Source organism: Pyxicephalus adspersus, chromosome 4 (assembly GCF_032062135.1).
Source record: "Pyxicephalus adspersus chromosome 4, UCB_Pads_2.0, whole genome shotgun sequence".
NCBI classification, from domain to species: domain Eukaryota; kingdom Metazoa; phylum Chordata; class Amphibia; order Anura; family Pyxicephalidae; genus Pyxicephalus; species Pyxicephalus adspersus.
In genome coordinates this window covers 147,893,258-147,908,770 of record NC_092861.1, presented here as the reverse complement: position 1 = coordinate 147,908,770, position 15,513 = coordinate 147,893,258, and the positions used below count along the sequence as shown (strand labels likewise).

Here is a 15,513-nt window from a genome sequence, read left to right as displayed (position 1 = left end):
TCTTGACCATTAATGACACTTTACTCCAACTGTCAACCAACCTAAGGGGCCCTTTGCCCACTAACCACCAATATAAAGGGGCAGTTTCTCTAACTGTCCACTAATGTAAAGGGGCAATTTCTCCTATTGAACACCAATGTATAGGGGTCCTTCTAACGCCCACCAATGTGAGGGGACACTCCTTTTACTAACTACCAATGTAATGGGGCCCTTCTTCCACTGACCACCAATGTAAAGGGGCCCTTCCACCATTAACCATTAATGTAAAGGGGCAGTTTTTCTAACTGTCCACTAATGAAAGGGGCAATTTCTCCTATTGAACACCTATTGTATAGGGGCCCTTCTAACTAAAGTACACCAATGTGAGGGGACACTCCTTCTACTGACCACCAATGTAAAGGGGCCCTTCTCCCACTGTATCACCAACATAAAGGGGCCCTTTTACCACCAACCATCAATGTAAAGGGGCAGTTTCTCTAACTGTCCACTAATGTAAAGCAGCCCTTCTCCCACTGTACCACCAACGTATAGGGGCCCTTCTACTATTAACCATCAATGTAAAGGGGCAGTTTCTCTAACTGTCCATTAATGTAATGGGGCCCTTCTCCCACTGTACCACCAACGTATAGGGGCCCTTCTAACAAAAACACACCTATGTTAGGGCACACTCCTTCAATTAATCACCAATGTAATAGGGCCCTTCGCCCATTGACCACCAACATAAAGGGGCCCTTCTCGTACTGTACTACCAACGTATAGGGGCCCTTCTCCCACTGTACAACAAAGTATAGGGGCGCTTCTAACAAAACCACACCAATGTTAGGACCTTTCCTCCCACATGACCTCCATTCTAAGGGGGTTTTTTACCCACTTCTTACCCATCTTCAGGCACTTCGCCCAGCAAAGCGTAAACATCTACACTACCCACGGCCCTCGCCAAAAGAGCTTGCAATCTATAAATAGACATTTGGATGCATCGGCGGATGTTTGCAGCTGTGTGCCAGTCTTGCTGGGTCTGCGTACATAAGCTCCCCAGGCATCCCCATGCAGGAGGATTAAACCTTTTCCAAATTGCACTCAGTCTGTGTCTGCCTCCTCCTGCTATTTAGTGATTGGACAGAAGGCACAGCTCCCCCTCTCTCTCTCAGGCAGTTGTGTGAGCTGCAAGCATTGGGTGCAGCTTGCTGCCTTGACAATGGAAACTTTCTGAGTTCCCTCCTAACACAAACCCCAGCACAAGGAAGCCTGTTCGGCTGAGTTCAGACTTCACAACTTCCTTCCTGCATTCTTTGACATTGCACATTGAACAAACACAGCACAGAGAGGAGCTGAGAGGCACCCGGAGAGCAGGGTGCTCAGAGCCACAGATCACAGGACCTGGGGGGTGAGCTGCCTGGGCACAGGCTTCATCAGGAGCAGCAGAGCCTATAGAAGAGAACTGACTGCTGGCAGGACTTATTACCAGCCCAGGTAAGTGGCACAGCCCTGGCATTCCCTGCTTTTCTTCAATTATTCTATCTCCAGCCTGTTTCCCTAGACATACATCCCAGATTCCCATGATGGCACCAGCCTGGCATTGAGATTTCCCATCACATCACCATGCTCAGGACTGCTTAGAATGTTATGTAACTTTACAGGCAGGGACTTGGAAGAATGGGGATTCTGCAGTAAATAACAATCCATCTCTGTTGCATTGCAATGAGGATTTAAAAATACCTTGGCAGTGCCAGCATAAAGGGGCATTTTAAACACAAGGCACGGGGCTGAAAGCTTTACACCAAAATATCTTTATTCTAACCATGTGACCATCATTTCCAACTCTCATTGGATCAGTTTTATAAAATCACTAAATAATTCTTTTCATCCTGGCGTGTTGAGAATTGAGCATGGCATGCAGATATAATGCCCCAAAATCACTTTTACCGAAATGCCCACTATGTGACGGGTCTGAGGTCTGTGCATAAGTGGGGAAACTTCTCGAAATGCACAAAAAGTTGGTAACCTGCAAAAACGTAGAATTCTGCATAGAGGAAGGGGGATGGCGGCACCAAACTAGATTCACAATAAAAATGTTTGTAGCATTTGCGACTTTTTGATCTTTTTTTTTTTTTTCTTATTGGCTGTTGAGCGTGGTTTTTATTTAGCAGATGCCATGCTGACTCAAGGTGACCACAGGTTGGCAGAGAGCCGGTGGCATGTTTTCATTTTGGAGTACAACCTTAATTGTCTTTATTAATCTATGGAAGGGGATCCAATTGTCGTTTGGTTATATTTGATGCATCACTTTCTTATATCAGCCTGTGCATGGCCACAATTAAGCTGATCCTACTTGTTACAATCTAATTCTACAATCTGCTTTATCTCAGCTGTGTATATGGAGTTTTTGCTTCCCTTTGCCATTTTAATACAGGGGTCCTACGGGCATATTGGATGCAAAGTGTTGCATAGGTCATGTACTATATGTACTATGAGATAGGCTCACCGAATCTCTGGCATAAGGAATTATTTCAAGATATAATCTGTATTGTTGCATGAATCTTGGCGCGTTTTGTGTATTTCTTCCAGATCGGTGCAGTAATTCAGCATTACAGTTTCCTATAAAAAAAAGACCAGACCCTACTGCTCTCTCTCCTTGTGCAGGTTGACTGGTCTTGTCGCCGCCCCTCCTGTCTCTTCCTGCAGTCTGCCTGTAGTGGGAGGGTCTATTAGGCCCCTCCCACAGCCCTGCTTTGTTCATATTATATGTATAGCACAATGCAGGTCTGCTGATCCTGCATTGTTTTGGATGGCATCAGTGTGACCGCTGCTGGAGGAATCTCCAGAATCCTGCAGGAGCGCAAGGACAAAGTAAGTAACTTTTCTCTTTACATTCCCTAGACATAAATTAGTGTATGTGGTTACAAAACTAGATAAAGAACTAAAGGGTTCCATTTATTATTGACATTTACTGGAACATTCACTATTAGAGAATCGTCCAAATCCATATGTTTCATTGACAATAATTGATTCTCCACCAGGGAATGTTTCAGTGAATATCAAATTCACTTTGTTATAAACAGACTCCAAAGTGTATGTAAACCTAATTGAAATAATATAATCTAAAGATGGAACAGAGGATGGGGGCTGGTTAAATATAAAACTGGAATTCCGTTTGAGTTGTCACAGGAACAGGAAGTTAAGGGGAAATCTTCCAATGATATTTATGGCTACCGCTGTCTCAGAGGGGATTTCCTGTCGCTATAGAGAGATCTGATTTTATTTCCTGCTGTGTCTCTGGGACAGGAAGTGATCTCCCCGATGGAACACACGCAGCAGCACCTGTTTTACCATTTCTATTCTCTTTCCAAAATTAAAATAAGAAATGTTAACATTTCCTTCGCTGACTTTCTTTTTCCTCACCTTTTACATTGCTGATACTTTCTGTTGGGGAGTTTTTTATGGCTTCCTGGTGACACCACGAGAACTGATCTATAGAATTCCAATGGGGATATTACCGGTACATTTTTGGGAAATAGAAATCATTTTGATACATGAAAGGTTTTCCTGAAGCAAATACAAAAAACTTTCTTGATGTTTTATAAAAGTTTTTTGTAAAATCCAAAACAGTTTTGGGAAGGCGTAAATATCCCCCTGTACTCCTTGAAAGTAACTCCCCACCTTCCCCATGGGGTCACCCATGACCGATGCCAAATGCTGGCATGCAATGCCCCCCAATAATTAATGAACCCCTCGCACCCCTCTTTCTCCATTCTCACCCATTTTGGCCAGGCCTGTCCAGTAGAGAATTGGTTAATCCCCGGTTGTGGACGCCTCTGTATTTGTTGACTCTTCTCCAGCTCAGGTGCCGTGGAATGAGTTATGTGTCACATAGTAGTGCACTCACCTGAATGAAAAGCAAAAGACTTTATTGTTCAGGAACGGCCGTAGTGACAGCAAAATTACTTGGACGCGTTGCTACGCTATAGTGATTACACAAGGGGCAGACAAGGAGGGGGAAGCTGGAAAAAATGACAGGGCCTCTTTAAATTTTGCATTCTCATTGGGCATGGATGAGATTATTGGACAAGGGTCCTCGATGATTTTAACATAAGGGAACCATTGAAATAACTTTCCATTCCTCAGGGAACCCCGGCTATAATTACTATATCCACAGCTCACAGTATATTAACATGGTGGTCAGTGGGATGAATTCCTCGAACATTGCTGGCCAGTGGGAAGAATGTCACCCTTACACATGCCATGCCAAAAAGATCATTAAACTGACCTGAGAGGCTCAAATTGCTCATTGCTCAAGGAACCTCCAACCCTGCTTGAGAATCACTCATCTAAAAGATGAAACTTCCTATGGGCCATCAGGTAAAGTGGTGCAAGCTTCCATTGCTGACCCGGTTGTATAATATTCATCTTTCCTGGTCGGTGTTCTGATCCAATCGCTGACCCAGAATGCTGAGCTCCGGTGGCGGCACAACTGGGTTATAAATTGATGGCTTTGTTGGAGGTTATTAAAAAGATGACAAAATTGGCGGCAATTATGATGAAAGTGAAAGTTATTTTTATTCAGATTCCCTGCTGTCCATCATTTGAATGATCAGGATTTGGATTCCCGCGGTGGTGCCGTTGGTGCATGGCGAGCTTTGGGGTTTATATTTGCTGATGATTTATTATTTATTAGATCATTGTAGGAAAACACTGTTATAGCTACGCCTGAGATGGATGATGATGGGGAATAAAATCAAAGAGGTGTAAATTGGATCCTGGATGTTGCGGAGGGATCAGTAAATGGCCGAGCGGGGATGACCGGTGTCATATCCCAGGAGGAGAATGTTTCCAGGGAAAGGGGGCGTCCCGCTCATCCTCCTCCCTTCCTTCATCATTGAACAGAATAATGCTGTGTGTACAACTCTCGTTCCTTCTCCTGTCACTGGAAACAATCACCGAAGATCATTTCCAGCAGCAGAAATTTGCTGTCTGTATGCAGCTTAACTCTAAATTACTTACAAGCAACGGGAAAAAAACATTAAATTGACATGAAATCATCGTCATTCTCACAATCATTTTCACAATCCTTGCTTGTCCTCTGCTCAGCCATTTTATCCCATTTAATGTACAGCACTGCTTTATATGTTGGCGCTATATAAATCCTGTTTAATAATATTTGTATGGCGGAAGAGGTGAGGTTGATGACAACTTTACAGCGCGAGTGGAACATTTGGAAGAAGCTCATTGGATGCTGGAGGAGCCCCCTGAAGGAGTTCACTTTGCAAGGTGAATGGAATTAAGTGATGATGAATTTGGAGAATAAACTTTTTGTTTGCATGCCATTGGTTGATGAAAGTAAACTAAAATTCACCTTGGAAAGAGAATATTTTTTCCTCTGTATTATATAAACTTCCACCATGTGCATTGCTAGATGATTCTCACCCAAGACCAGCCGTCGCGTTCAGCGATCAGGGAAAATCTATCATGTGTACAGCAGTTTCCCGATGTGGTGGATTGATGAACGACCAAGTAGGGACGACTGCTGTACTTTCCTTTATAGGAGAATCCAGCGGGGAGCTGCTTGTTCATTCTCCCCCTCCCCACTCCATAGAACAGAATGGTGCTCAGTGTACAGAGCTCGTTCATTTTCCTGTCACTGGAAATGATCACAAAATATAGTTTCATCTGACCTCTGTATGAGACTTTGGGGCCCCTTGTGTTCCTTTCTAATGCTGTGTTGCCCCAGGCACATTCATTGTATATGGGTTGTTGCCCCATAGCCAGGGGGGCACAAGGGGTAATTCTGTACCGGCCCTCGATCAATAGAGCTTGACTTTTGCAATGCTGGAAATACTGTATACAGCGAGAGTGGTGCATAGGGGGTTCACCTAGTATGGAGCCCAGACATTTCTGAGGGTGACATTGCATATTTTTTTAATGCACCACAATGCAGCGCCCATCACTTAGCTAAGTGATCCTCTGATTGTGGCAGTCATGTGCAGTTACCCCCAGTGCAATCCAGAGAGGAGCCTGCAGTGATCCTGATGGTCCTCAGTGATGCTGGCATCAGTCCTTACCAACATGTATTGTGTCCTGTACATATAGCAGAAGGTAAGGTTCCTTTAAATAGTACAACCTCCATGTGGCTGTCCACCTGGGGGTGTTGAGTGACGGTTCCCACCTTCTTGTTACATTCTCTCAAATATAAAATGCAAAGCAAAGGATGAGGATAGCAGACCTGGAATTTTTTCTTTGCAGTTGTTTGGCATTTCCAAGAACAAACTTTTCCAAGGACGAAGGTCCAACTTCAGGGCCGACTGGCATCCAAGGAGTGAGAACAGAACTGTAAATATTGTGCCATGGCACTTCCCGCTGTGACTCCGTGCTGTCCTTGGCTGCTTGGAAAAAAGGGGCAAAGTGTAGCACCTCCCCCTACCCCTTCTCACCCTGTGACTTGCTACAGAGTTACAATGCTGCAATATTTATTGTACTACATACCGGTATTATGTTGGCACTATATACATACTGTAAATAATAATAATAAATAATAATAATTTGATCACTTAGGTAGGGAAGGAGACACTTAAAGTTACATATATATATATATTTTGTTTTTGTTATATGTGGCCGCCCTTTTTTTTTTTGTGTGTGCAGAGCTATGGTATATGTCGGCGCTATACCAATTATGCTTATTATTATTATTATTATTAGTATACAGGATTTATATAGCACCAACATATTACTCAGTGCTGTACATTTAATAGGGGCTGCTAATGAGGAGGACCCTGTCCCGAAGAGCTTACAATCTAGAAGGTGGCGGAAGTAACATACAATAATTTTTTGTAGCTGTGTTTAGCTGGTGGTGGCCCCACAGGCCGTTTTCTGGTCGGACTTCTTATCTGACATTCCCAGTTGCATCCTTGGGGCCTGAGGGGTTTCCATTTTAAGTGGTCGGCCCAGCGCAGTCCCCCGGTGCAGTGCGAGTTTCGTGTTTATCAGTCCGGTGCCAGCAGCCGGGGATTTCCCCGTCCTGCCCAGCTGTGGTCGGCTCTCGGCAGCACAAACACAGATGCCAGGCGGAGAGGAATCACCTGTCAGGGAAAGCTGCGTCTGCCCATCGCCAGGGCTTGGCGCCGTACCAAGTGGAAGGTTGGTGCAGTGTAAACACGGCTTCAGATCTGACTTCATTAATGCTTGGATTATTCCGGGACACGGCCAGAGCCTAGAGCAATATTGGCCCAGGGCCCAGGGGGACCCTCGCATCTAAACCTTTCATGGTGTCCCCTTTAGGCTTAGTCTACACGTTTCCCCAACGTTTAACCTCAGGCTTTAGAAGGCCATGTTTGAAATTCCAGACAAAATCATATAGAATGAGAATGAATCTCTCCAGCCTGATCGTATCATGCCCCCTCCCCCAGCTCCATACAGCCTGGAGCTCAACTGTGTGACCCCAGACTGGGGATATTCGGGGCCCCTGCCTGCCCTTCCCCTTCTCATAGATCCCTATGTACAATTGATGCCGTGCCTTTTGTGAATTTTTTATCGTCTTCATGAAACGTCTTTGTACACAAATGATGTTGAACTTTTTCTTCCACTACCTCTGCTGTTGACTCTGCTGGAGAGGGGAAGTACAAAAGTTTGAGTTTCCTTTCTCACCCCATACAAAACAGGAAGTAGACCAGTGACAGAAGTGGCACTTAGAGGTTCATGGCACTGCACTGTACAATGGGGGGGGGTTTATGGAGGGTGAATGTGCATAAGCCATATACACAGAATAAATAAAAGAAGAACTCCGGGATCAGCAAATATCATTACAAGGGCTCTGTGTGCTGGCTTGGGGAATCTTGTAGTTTTACTCTGCGTTACAACTTCCTGTAACAAAGACCGGTCACTGCCGCTCTCTGTCTTTGCACTAGGTGACACGTCTAGTCTCCGCCCCCCTGTAGTTGTCTATAGACAATCTGTAGTGGGCGGGTTTAGCAGGCCCCTCCCACAGGTCTGTTCACTGCACATTCTATATACAGCACTGTAAAGGGGTGGGGTTACCAACCTGCACCAATGTGAGGGATCATGGCAATTCATGCAGTGGTGACTAGGTAAGAATATATAAACCCGATTGCAGGGTGACAACTGCTTTCTAAATGTCCCAACAGTGTTGTCACCTCTGGAGACCTGGCTATGTTATGCAGGCTTGGTGCATTGTTCTCCTCCACCCCTTATGCGGCCAGAAAAGTGGCACAGCAGGTATACAAACTATACAAATGCTTTCAGTTCTGGATGAGTGTGAAGGTAACTACAAGGAAAAGGGAAGCTCGCATTAGTGACATGCTTCTGCAAGCCTGATCCCGTCCACCTGCCATTGCATGTTGTTTACAGTGCAGGTATTCAGGGCAGGTCCATGCAAATGACAGGACTCCCATCTGTGTGGATGACATCACACAAGCTCGTCCCTGACGATTCCTAATGACCCTTCTCTCTCTCTCTCTGTCTCTCTTAGTACTCAGTCATTTACATGTGTCTCTCCCCCTCCCCCTCTTTTCATTTACAGCTCATTTGTTTATGGAGGTTTGGGCAGGAGCCCAGCTCACTTCTCCTTGGCTCGCCTCCCCAAGCTATGTCCCGGAGAAGTCATCGCAGGTGGTGAGCTCCCGGTGCTCCGTGCCACGCTCGTCTCCAGCTCGTCTCAGCACAGGACTATGGCTATGTATTGCTATGCCTTGAATAGCTTGGTGATAATGAATAACAGCAATGTGAAGACGGGCAATGTGACCAAGACGAGCCCAAGTTGCCAGAGACCCGTGTTGCCCGTGCCAGACAGACGGAGCGCCTATTGTCCACTGTTGGTCAGTCCACCACTGCCGCTCTACAGCCCCGGACCTTCAACTCCGGGGAGTTCACCGAGAAACAATGGCTCCTCTTCTTTCATCTTCCCGGAACCGGGAGAACGGACTACGTCAAGGAGCCGAAGCCCGAGCTGGAACGGCAGAGACGGACAATCACCAAGGTTGCCGAGAGTCGGCCGGTGTCCATCACCGCTTCGACTTCAGGGGAGCTACGTTGGAGAAGCCGTTTCGGTGATCGATTCACGTTTGGGGTCGTTGTTGGGGTCCGGACAGGGTAACGGTTTGGGGACTGCTGAATCGGAGGAGAAAAGGCGACTAGCTCGGATACAACGAGAACTTCAGAACGTTCAGGTGAATCAGGTAGTTGGACTTTTTGAAGCTCACATTCAAGCCCAAAATAGTCCGAATTCTCCCGTACTTAGGAGCCCTCGTATGGTCAGCCGGTCCCCGTCCCCGCTACCGCACTCCAGGCGGGAAGAGACTGTGTTTACTTTTGGTCTGAATTTGGGAAGAAAACCTTCGTGGACCAAAAAAGAAGGTCCAGCTGTATCGGATGGGGCAACGTCGGTGGTGACCACTGCCGAAAAAGACATTTGTAGAACTAACAATGTAACAAATACAATGCAGCTTTTCAACACTTCAGTGGAGACCACCAGTAAGCTACCCAACTCTCCCCCTCCACCAGAGGGCACCGGCAAACCCAACTTACCCGTTTTAACGTCTCCCATCCCTGCCGTCATTATCACTGACCACGGGGAGGATGGTGATGGTAACATGGACCCTAACAGCCCCACCATTGACCCAACAACTCTTCCCCGAAAACTTTCCTCTTCCTCCGCTTCTTCTACTGGATTTTCTTCCTCTTGGGATGAATCGGAAGACGACATCTCCAGCGATCCTGAGAAATCCCCAGAACAAAGCACTCCGTTCCTTCAGACCATTGAGCAGAAGCCAAAAGTGGTAAGTGTGCACTGAGACTGTGCCATTCATTTGGCTTTATATCATATTTACTCCACCACGTTGTGGAAAAGTGACTTCATATATTCAAATCTGTTCTGTAATATCATTTCCCATTAATGAATGCCGTGCCTTTGTAATCGCGGAACGTTTAGATTGTTCGAGGTGCTGCTATAGTAAATTTGAATGATCATTAGGACAAAGTCAACGTTAGAAATTCCCACAGTTTTGGTTAAATAAAAGCAAAATGTAACCTGCTGGGCACCTGTGGACAACTTTACAAATTTGGTATTTCCAAGGGCAACTATAAATATTTTTGTCAGTGTCCTATCAGACCATTGTACCCCTCGGATAAGTGTTACCCTTGAAATGATGTCATCAGTAGCACAAAATCACACTACCTAACCCGATGTTACACCCCTCGTATCCCCTAAAGCGTGTGTTGTACGCATGGGAAGTTTTCAGGGTGTACACAGGACCCTTATGGCTATGTCAGCCCCCTATCCTTTGGGAGATTTAAGATATAGTGTCACAAGTTCAAAAACTTGAAATCAAAAGGAGACCTGGAGGTCTAGATAGAAGATAAGATGGAATTGTCCTAAGCAAATAGAGGAAGAGAGGGGTTTAGTTTTTTCACATAAATTAATATTATTACACTGTTTTTTTTAGTGCCAACATATTACGCAGCGCTGTACAAGTCCATAGTCATGTCACTAGCTGTCCCTCAAAGGAGCTCACAATCTAATGTCCCTACCATAGTCATATGTCATTAATACAGTCTAAGGTCAATTTTAGGGGGGAAGCCAAATTTTAACTGCATGTTTTTGGGATGTAGGAGGAAACCGGAGTACCCAGAGGAAACCCACGCAAACATGGGGAGAACCTACAAACTCCATGCAGATAGTGTCCTGGCGGAGATTCCAACCTGGGACCCAGCACTGCAAAGGCCACAGTGCTAACCTCTGAGCCACCATGCTCTTGGAAGGGCTATTTTGAGACCACGGGGTCCTAAATTTAGCAAGCAAGTTGGGGACTCACTGAACTCAAAATCCTAAGAAGAGATCTCTGTTTGTTTTCATGTTTTTCAACTTGCAACCCAGTATCTTGAATCTCTGATCCACTTTGCTCTGATAGATGCCAATGTATGCCAATGCAAAGTTGGGGAACTTTTGAAGCCCGTTGCCCAGTTTGCCCCTAAAACTGGCCCTGGTGGGAGCGAAAAGTAAGAAAGTTTTTTTTTTGGTTCTATCCTCCCCTTGGCAAAATTAGGGTCAAACTGGGCAATGGGCCAGAGTCCCGTCCTTCTCCAAGCATCCAGTTGACAGAATGGCACAGGGGTGCTGAATGCTGAAATTTTTTACATTTGGGACCCCAGAGCTGCTTGTGAAGTCACACTGGGCCGACTTCTGATGTCATCCCGTAAGTGTAAGTCTGTGAGCTTTGTGCTTTATATGGTGATGCTGAGGACTTGTTAACAAACCGAGCATTGCATTGGGCAATGAAGAAGAGTGCCATCAGCTACAGGAGCATCCTTGACAAAAAGAACAGCTAGCCCTTTCAGTGGGTCCCCCTTTGCCCTCAATTCCACAATAATATTCGGTGGTGTGGTGCATTGAAACAAACACGCATGTTACACGCATTGCCATAAACTATTGAGGCCAAAATTGGACAAATATCTGAATGCACAAGGCTTGTATATTCTTGGTTTCCTTGGAGTCTTTCTTCCAGATCTGTGCTGTAATAAAGAATGAAACAATTCCAGTACTTCTTCTAGATACAGACCAGTCACTCCTGCTTTTTCTCCTTGTGCAGGATGACTGGTCTTGTATCCGCCCCCTTTTTCTGTCCCACCCACAGCTCTGCTCTCTGCACCTTTCTAGGTTTGCAAAGGAATTTAGTGCACACTGAGTAGATTTATATCCTTTGTCGTTATTGGTGAATATATTAATTGTTTGTTTTGTGCCTGATGAAGTGGTGTGTCCCTGACAAAGGTGTGTTATGGAGTCACCACCTGCTATGCTGCAAACTAAACACAGCGAATCCATGTAAATAAGTTTTTATAGAAACCCTGGCTGCTGCAGCGATGTGACTTTGTAAATCATAATTATTCAAATTCACACTTTCGGGAGTTACAGAGAGAGAGCCTCCAGGGCTGCCCAAAGCAAAATGACAGCACAATGCTATGAATATATTAAAATGAATGTTTTATTCTTTGTTTTCCAGTCTTATAAAATATGAATGTTTTATTGTGCAAAAAAGCATTGATGCTGCCAAAATACAGATGTATGTGTTCTTGGCCTGACCGGCTGCTGACACTTCTGTGTATTTCATACCATTAAGGACGGCTTCTGTGACAGCAAACCTTCCCGAGCTGTCAGTCAACATCTCCGCCTTGTACAGACGATCGATGGGTGTCAGAGGATTGTCACTGGAAATGATCTCCAGTAACAGATGAATGGATGAGTGCTGCACACATAGCACCATTCTGTTCAATGGAGAGGGGATAGAGGAGGACCACTGAGCAGCACCCTGCTGTGCTCTCCTCCATAGTATTCATTCTCAGCCTTTCCTCAAACCACCATGGTTGATTGATGAACGATGTCGGAGGACCACAATCTTTTATTTCATTTATTATCAAAGCTTTGTGATTATTACAGGTATTTATTATGAACATAGCTTTACACATAGTGCATCAGTAGCCAGACTGGAAATCCGGTGCAGCATGCAAGTGGCAATCTGGAAGTGTTTTGGACTTTTTAAAGATTTATATACAGGGTTTATATTTAAGGATGACCAGATTTTGTATGACGGTGTTTTGATCAGTGTCATGCAATTATGTCAATGTGTTGACCTGCAGCTCCCTTGATTTGAATGGAGTAGTCAACCGCCAAATGCTATGTCCAGGAAAAGTAGCAGACGTGGCCCACAAAGATCTGCAATTGTGGCAAGAGTGCCATTGGGGATTTTTGAACCAAGCACCTCCATTGTGGCATCATGGCGTTTGCTACTTTTGCAGCGGAAAATGCTTTCTGGCTCCTTATAAAGTGCTGACCATGCAGATTGCTGGTTTATAAGCGCGCCGCCTCTCGTAAAAAGCAGCGTCTGTTTACTGGCAATTATTCGTAAAAGTGATGATCTTGTCCTCTGATCATCGTTTTTATATTTGGAGCAATCTGAAAAAAAAAAGCAATCAATGGGCGGTCTTCATAGCGAGCCTCCTCTACTCCACAGCTCTCTATACCTTCAGCATTTCTGCTTTTTGTCCGGATCATTATTATTATTGGAAAAACCCAATTATCAGGACTCCTTCAATTAAGTTTGCTCTCCCATACGCTACTACATGATCCGAACCTGTTAGTATCTCTAATGGATCTCTAATTAAACCTCTATCACACAGAACTTTTTCAATTCAGTCAAAGCCATACGGCGAAACGCGTCGGGTAAAAGGGACGACTTAATGTTTTGAATTGTATTCTGAGATCTAATTGTACCACACTCAATATGTGATCTATTCTTCAGTCATATTCATATGCTCTTTGTTAGCTCAGTACAGCTCTGTCTGGCTTAGGATGCTAAAACTGTACTAAATTTAAGTTGCCATAAAAAGCCATAAAAAGTTCTTATCCTTATTTCCCTCCCCCACTTAAAAAAAGGCCACTTTTCCGGTGATCTGCCCGGCCTGCCCCCATAAACCACCCCTAACTTTCTATTTCTGCAGTGATTCCCACACATTGCCATTTATTTCCAGCTGAGTCGTATTTTAACCCCGGACAGATATTTTAATCTGTTTAATTTCACAAAAAGTTTATAAAAGTCATTTCTCAGTCGAGGCGAAGCTTTCATTTTGGCAAGAAACGACATTCTATTTTAGCTTTTTTTTGGAGCTTACGCAACCATCATCCGGGGTAAAGCAAATGCCGAGGAAACAGAAAGTGTCCCAGGAATTCACAACGTCATACAATAACAAACTCACATCTGCAGCGTATTTACATATCCCGGCTTGGGATGGAAGGGACGGTGTTAGTGGTGGCAGGAGCGGCCCTGGGTCGTGTCACAGAGACAGCCAAGTAGTCATCTCCATCCATTCCGTGCAAAGAATCTCCATACTGTGAGCTGGAAGAATCCTGGACGGCTGGGGTGACAACTTCTGGAAAATATAGAGAATGATTGCAGATTGCAGACATTATGGGATTAATACAATTCACACACAGCAATGGTGGGGAAGTGCAATTTAAAGGGAAACGGATAGCGAGCATATGGTCTGCGTTAAAATGAAATTTTGGCCAGACATTTTTTTTTTTTCCATAAGATATGTCAGACGTAATATGTTCAGGTTTCTCATATGCAATCAGAAAGTTACCCAATGATTCTTCGTTTTGATTTCCTGTGCCGTGGACACTATGGAGCCGCTGTAGAGATTCTTATTCTTCCATAAGCATTGTTGGCACCTGGAAGCTTCCGATGCTTTCTGAGACACACATGCGCAATTATCTGATAGCATGCTCTAAAAATGCTCAGTGCTCCGAACCTCAAATCACTTTCTTGCTCTTTGGCTCCCAAGCCTGATCCACATGGTCAGCAGTCCTGATTTAGTTTTTTTGCTGCAGTTATATAACATTGTTATATATATATATTACATAGCTTTTGTCCTTTCTCCAGCCTGTAATTGGACAGTGAAAGAGAAGCAGCTGACCGACAAGTTCATATTTATTTCACACGTATGAGGAAGTGACATTTTAGAATATCAACAATGTAACTTCTGAAAGCCAAACTTTTTTTTAGTTTTGAAAAGTGAATACACATATCAGCTTTTTATTGGTCCTTTTTAGGGAGATTCATTTGTTTTGGTGACCACTAACCCAGTGGCTGAAAATCCAAAATTTCGAGTTGTCATTGGGTCATAACTTTGAATATATTGGTAACATTTGCTCCAGTGACAAAAGTCCAAGAAGGGGTTTGTTCACACTTTTATAGATCTCCTCTGACTTCCTGTTGTGTTTGTAGGACAGGAAGTACAGGAAAGTTTCCTCAATGGGCAAATAAAAAAAAAAATTACCAATGCATTAATTGCTAGATTAAAACTAAAAAAAAGGTTTTGCTTTGGATTCACTTTATTGCAGAGCAAATATCACCTTTGCTTGGTCTTCTTATGGGAGCAGCCATCTTGATTGGCCAAACCTGTAAAAGAGCCTAAAGACTGAAAACAGTCAGGTGTTGTTTAATTGCAGCAGGGACAAAGCTTCTTATTGCAGCAGAGACAAGGCCTCTTACTGCAGCAGAGACAAGACCTCTTACTGCAGCAGAGACAAAGCCTCTTATTGCAGCAGAGACACGGCCCTTATTGCAGCAGAGACAAAGCCTGTTATTGCAGCAGAGTCACGGACTCTTATTGCAGCAGGGACAAAGCCTCTTATTGCAGCAGGGACAAAGCCTCTTATTGCAGCAGAGACAACGCCTCCTACTGCAGCAGAGACAAGACCTCTTACTGCAGCAGAGACAAAGCCTCCTTTTGCAGCAGAGACACGGCCCTTATTACAGCACAGACAAGACCTCTTATTGCAGCACAGACAAGACCTCTTATTGCAGCAGAGACATGGCCTCTTATTGGAGCAGAGACAAAGCCTCTTATTGCAGCAGAGTCAAGACCTCTTACTGCAGCAGAGACAAAGCCTCTTATTATAGCAGATACAAAGCCTCTTATTGCAGCAGAGACTCAAGACCTCTTACTGCAGCA

General features: G+C 44.5%; 1 protein-coding gene across 1 annotated transcript in view; it reads left to right on the top strand.

The window, feature by feature from the left end:
• Positions 1-1,173: 1,173 nt before the first annotated feature.
• The window catches only part of ITPKB (inositol-trisphosphate 3-kinase B), a 70,853-nt gene continuing 56,513 nt past the window's right edge, over positions 1,174-15,513 (top strand). The window contains exons 1-2 of the mRNA XM_072409943.1: positions 1,174-1,470; positions 8,528-9,782. Of these exons, the coding sequence (XP_072266044.1) occupies positions 8,676-9,782 (1,107 nt within the window). The 5' untranslated portion in view covers positions 1,174-1,470; positions 8,528-8,675. The remainder of the gene's footprint in view (positions 1,471-8,527; positions 9,783-15,513) is intronic.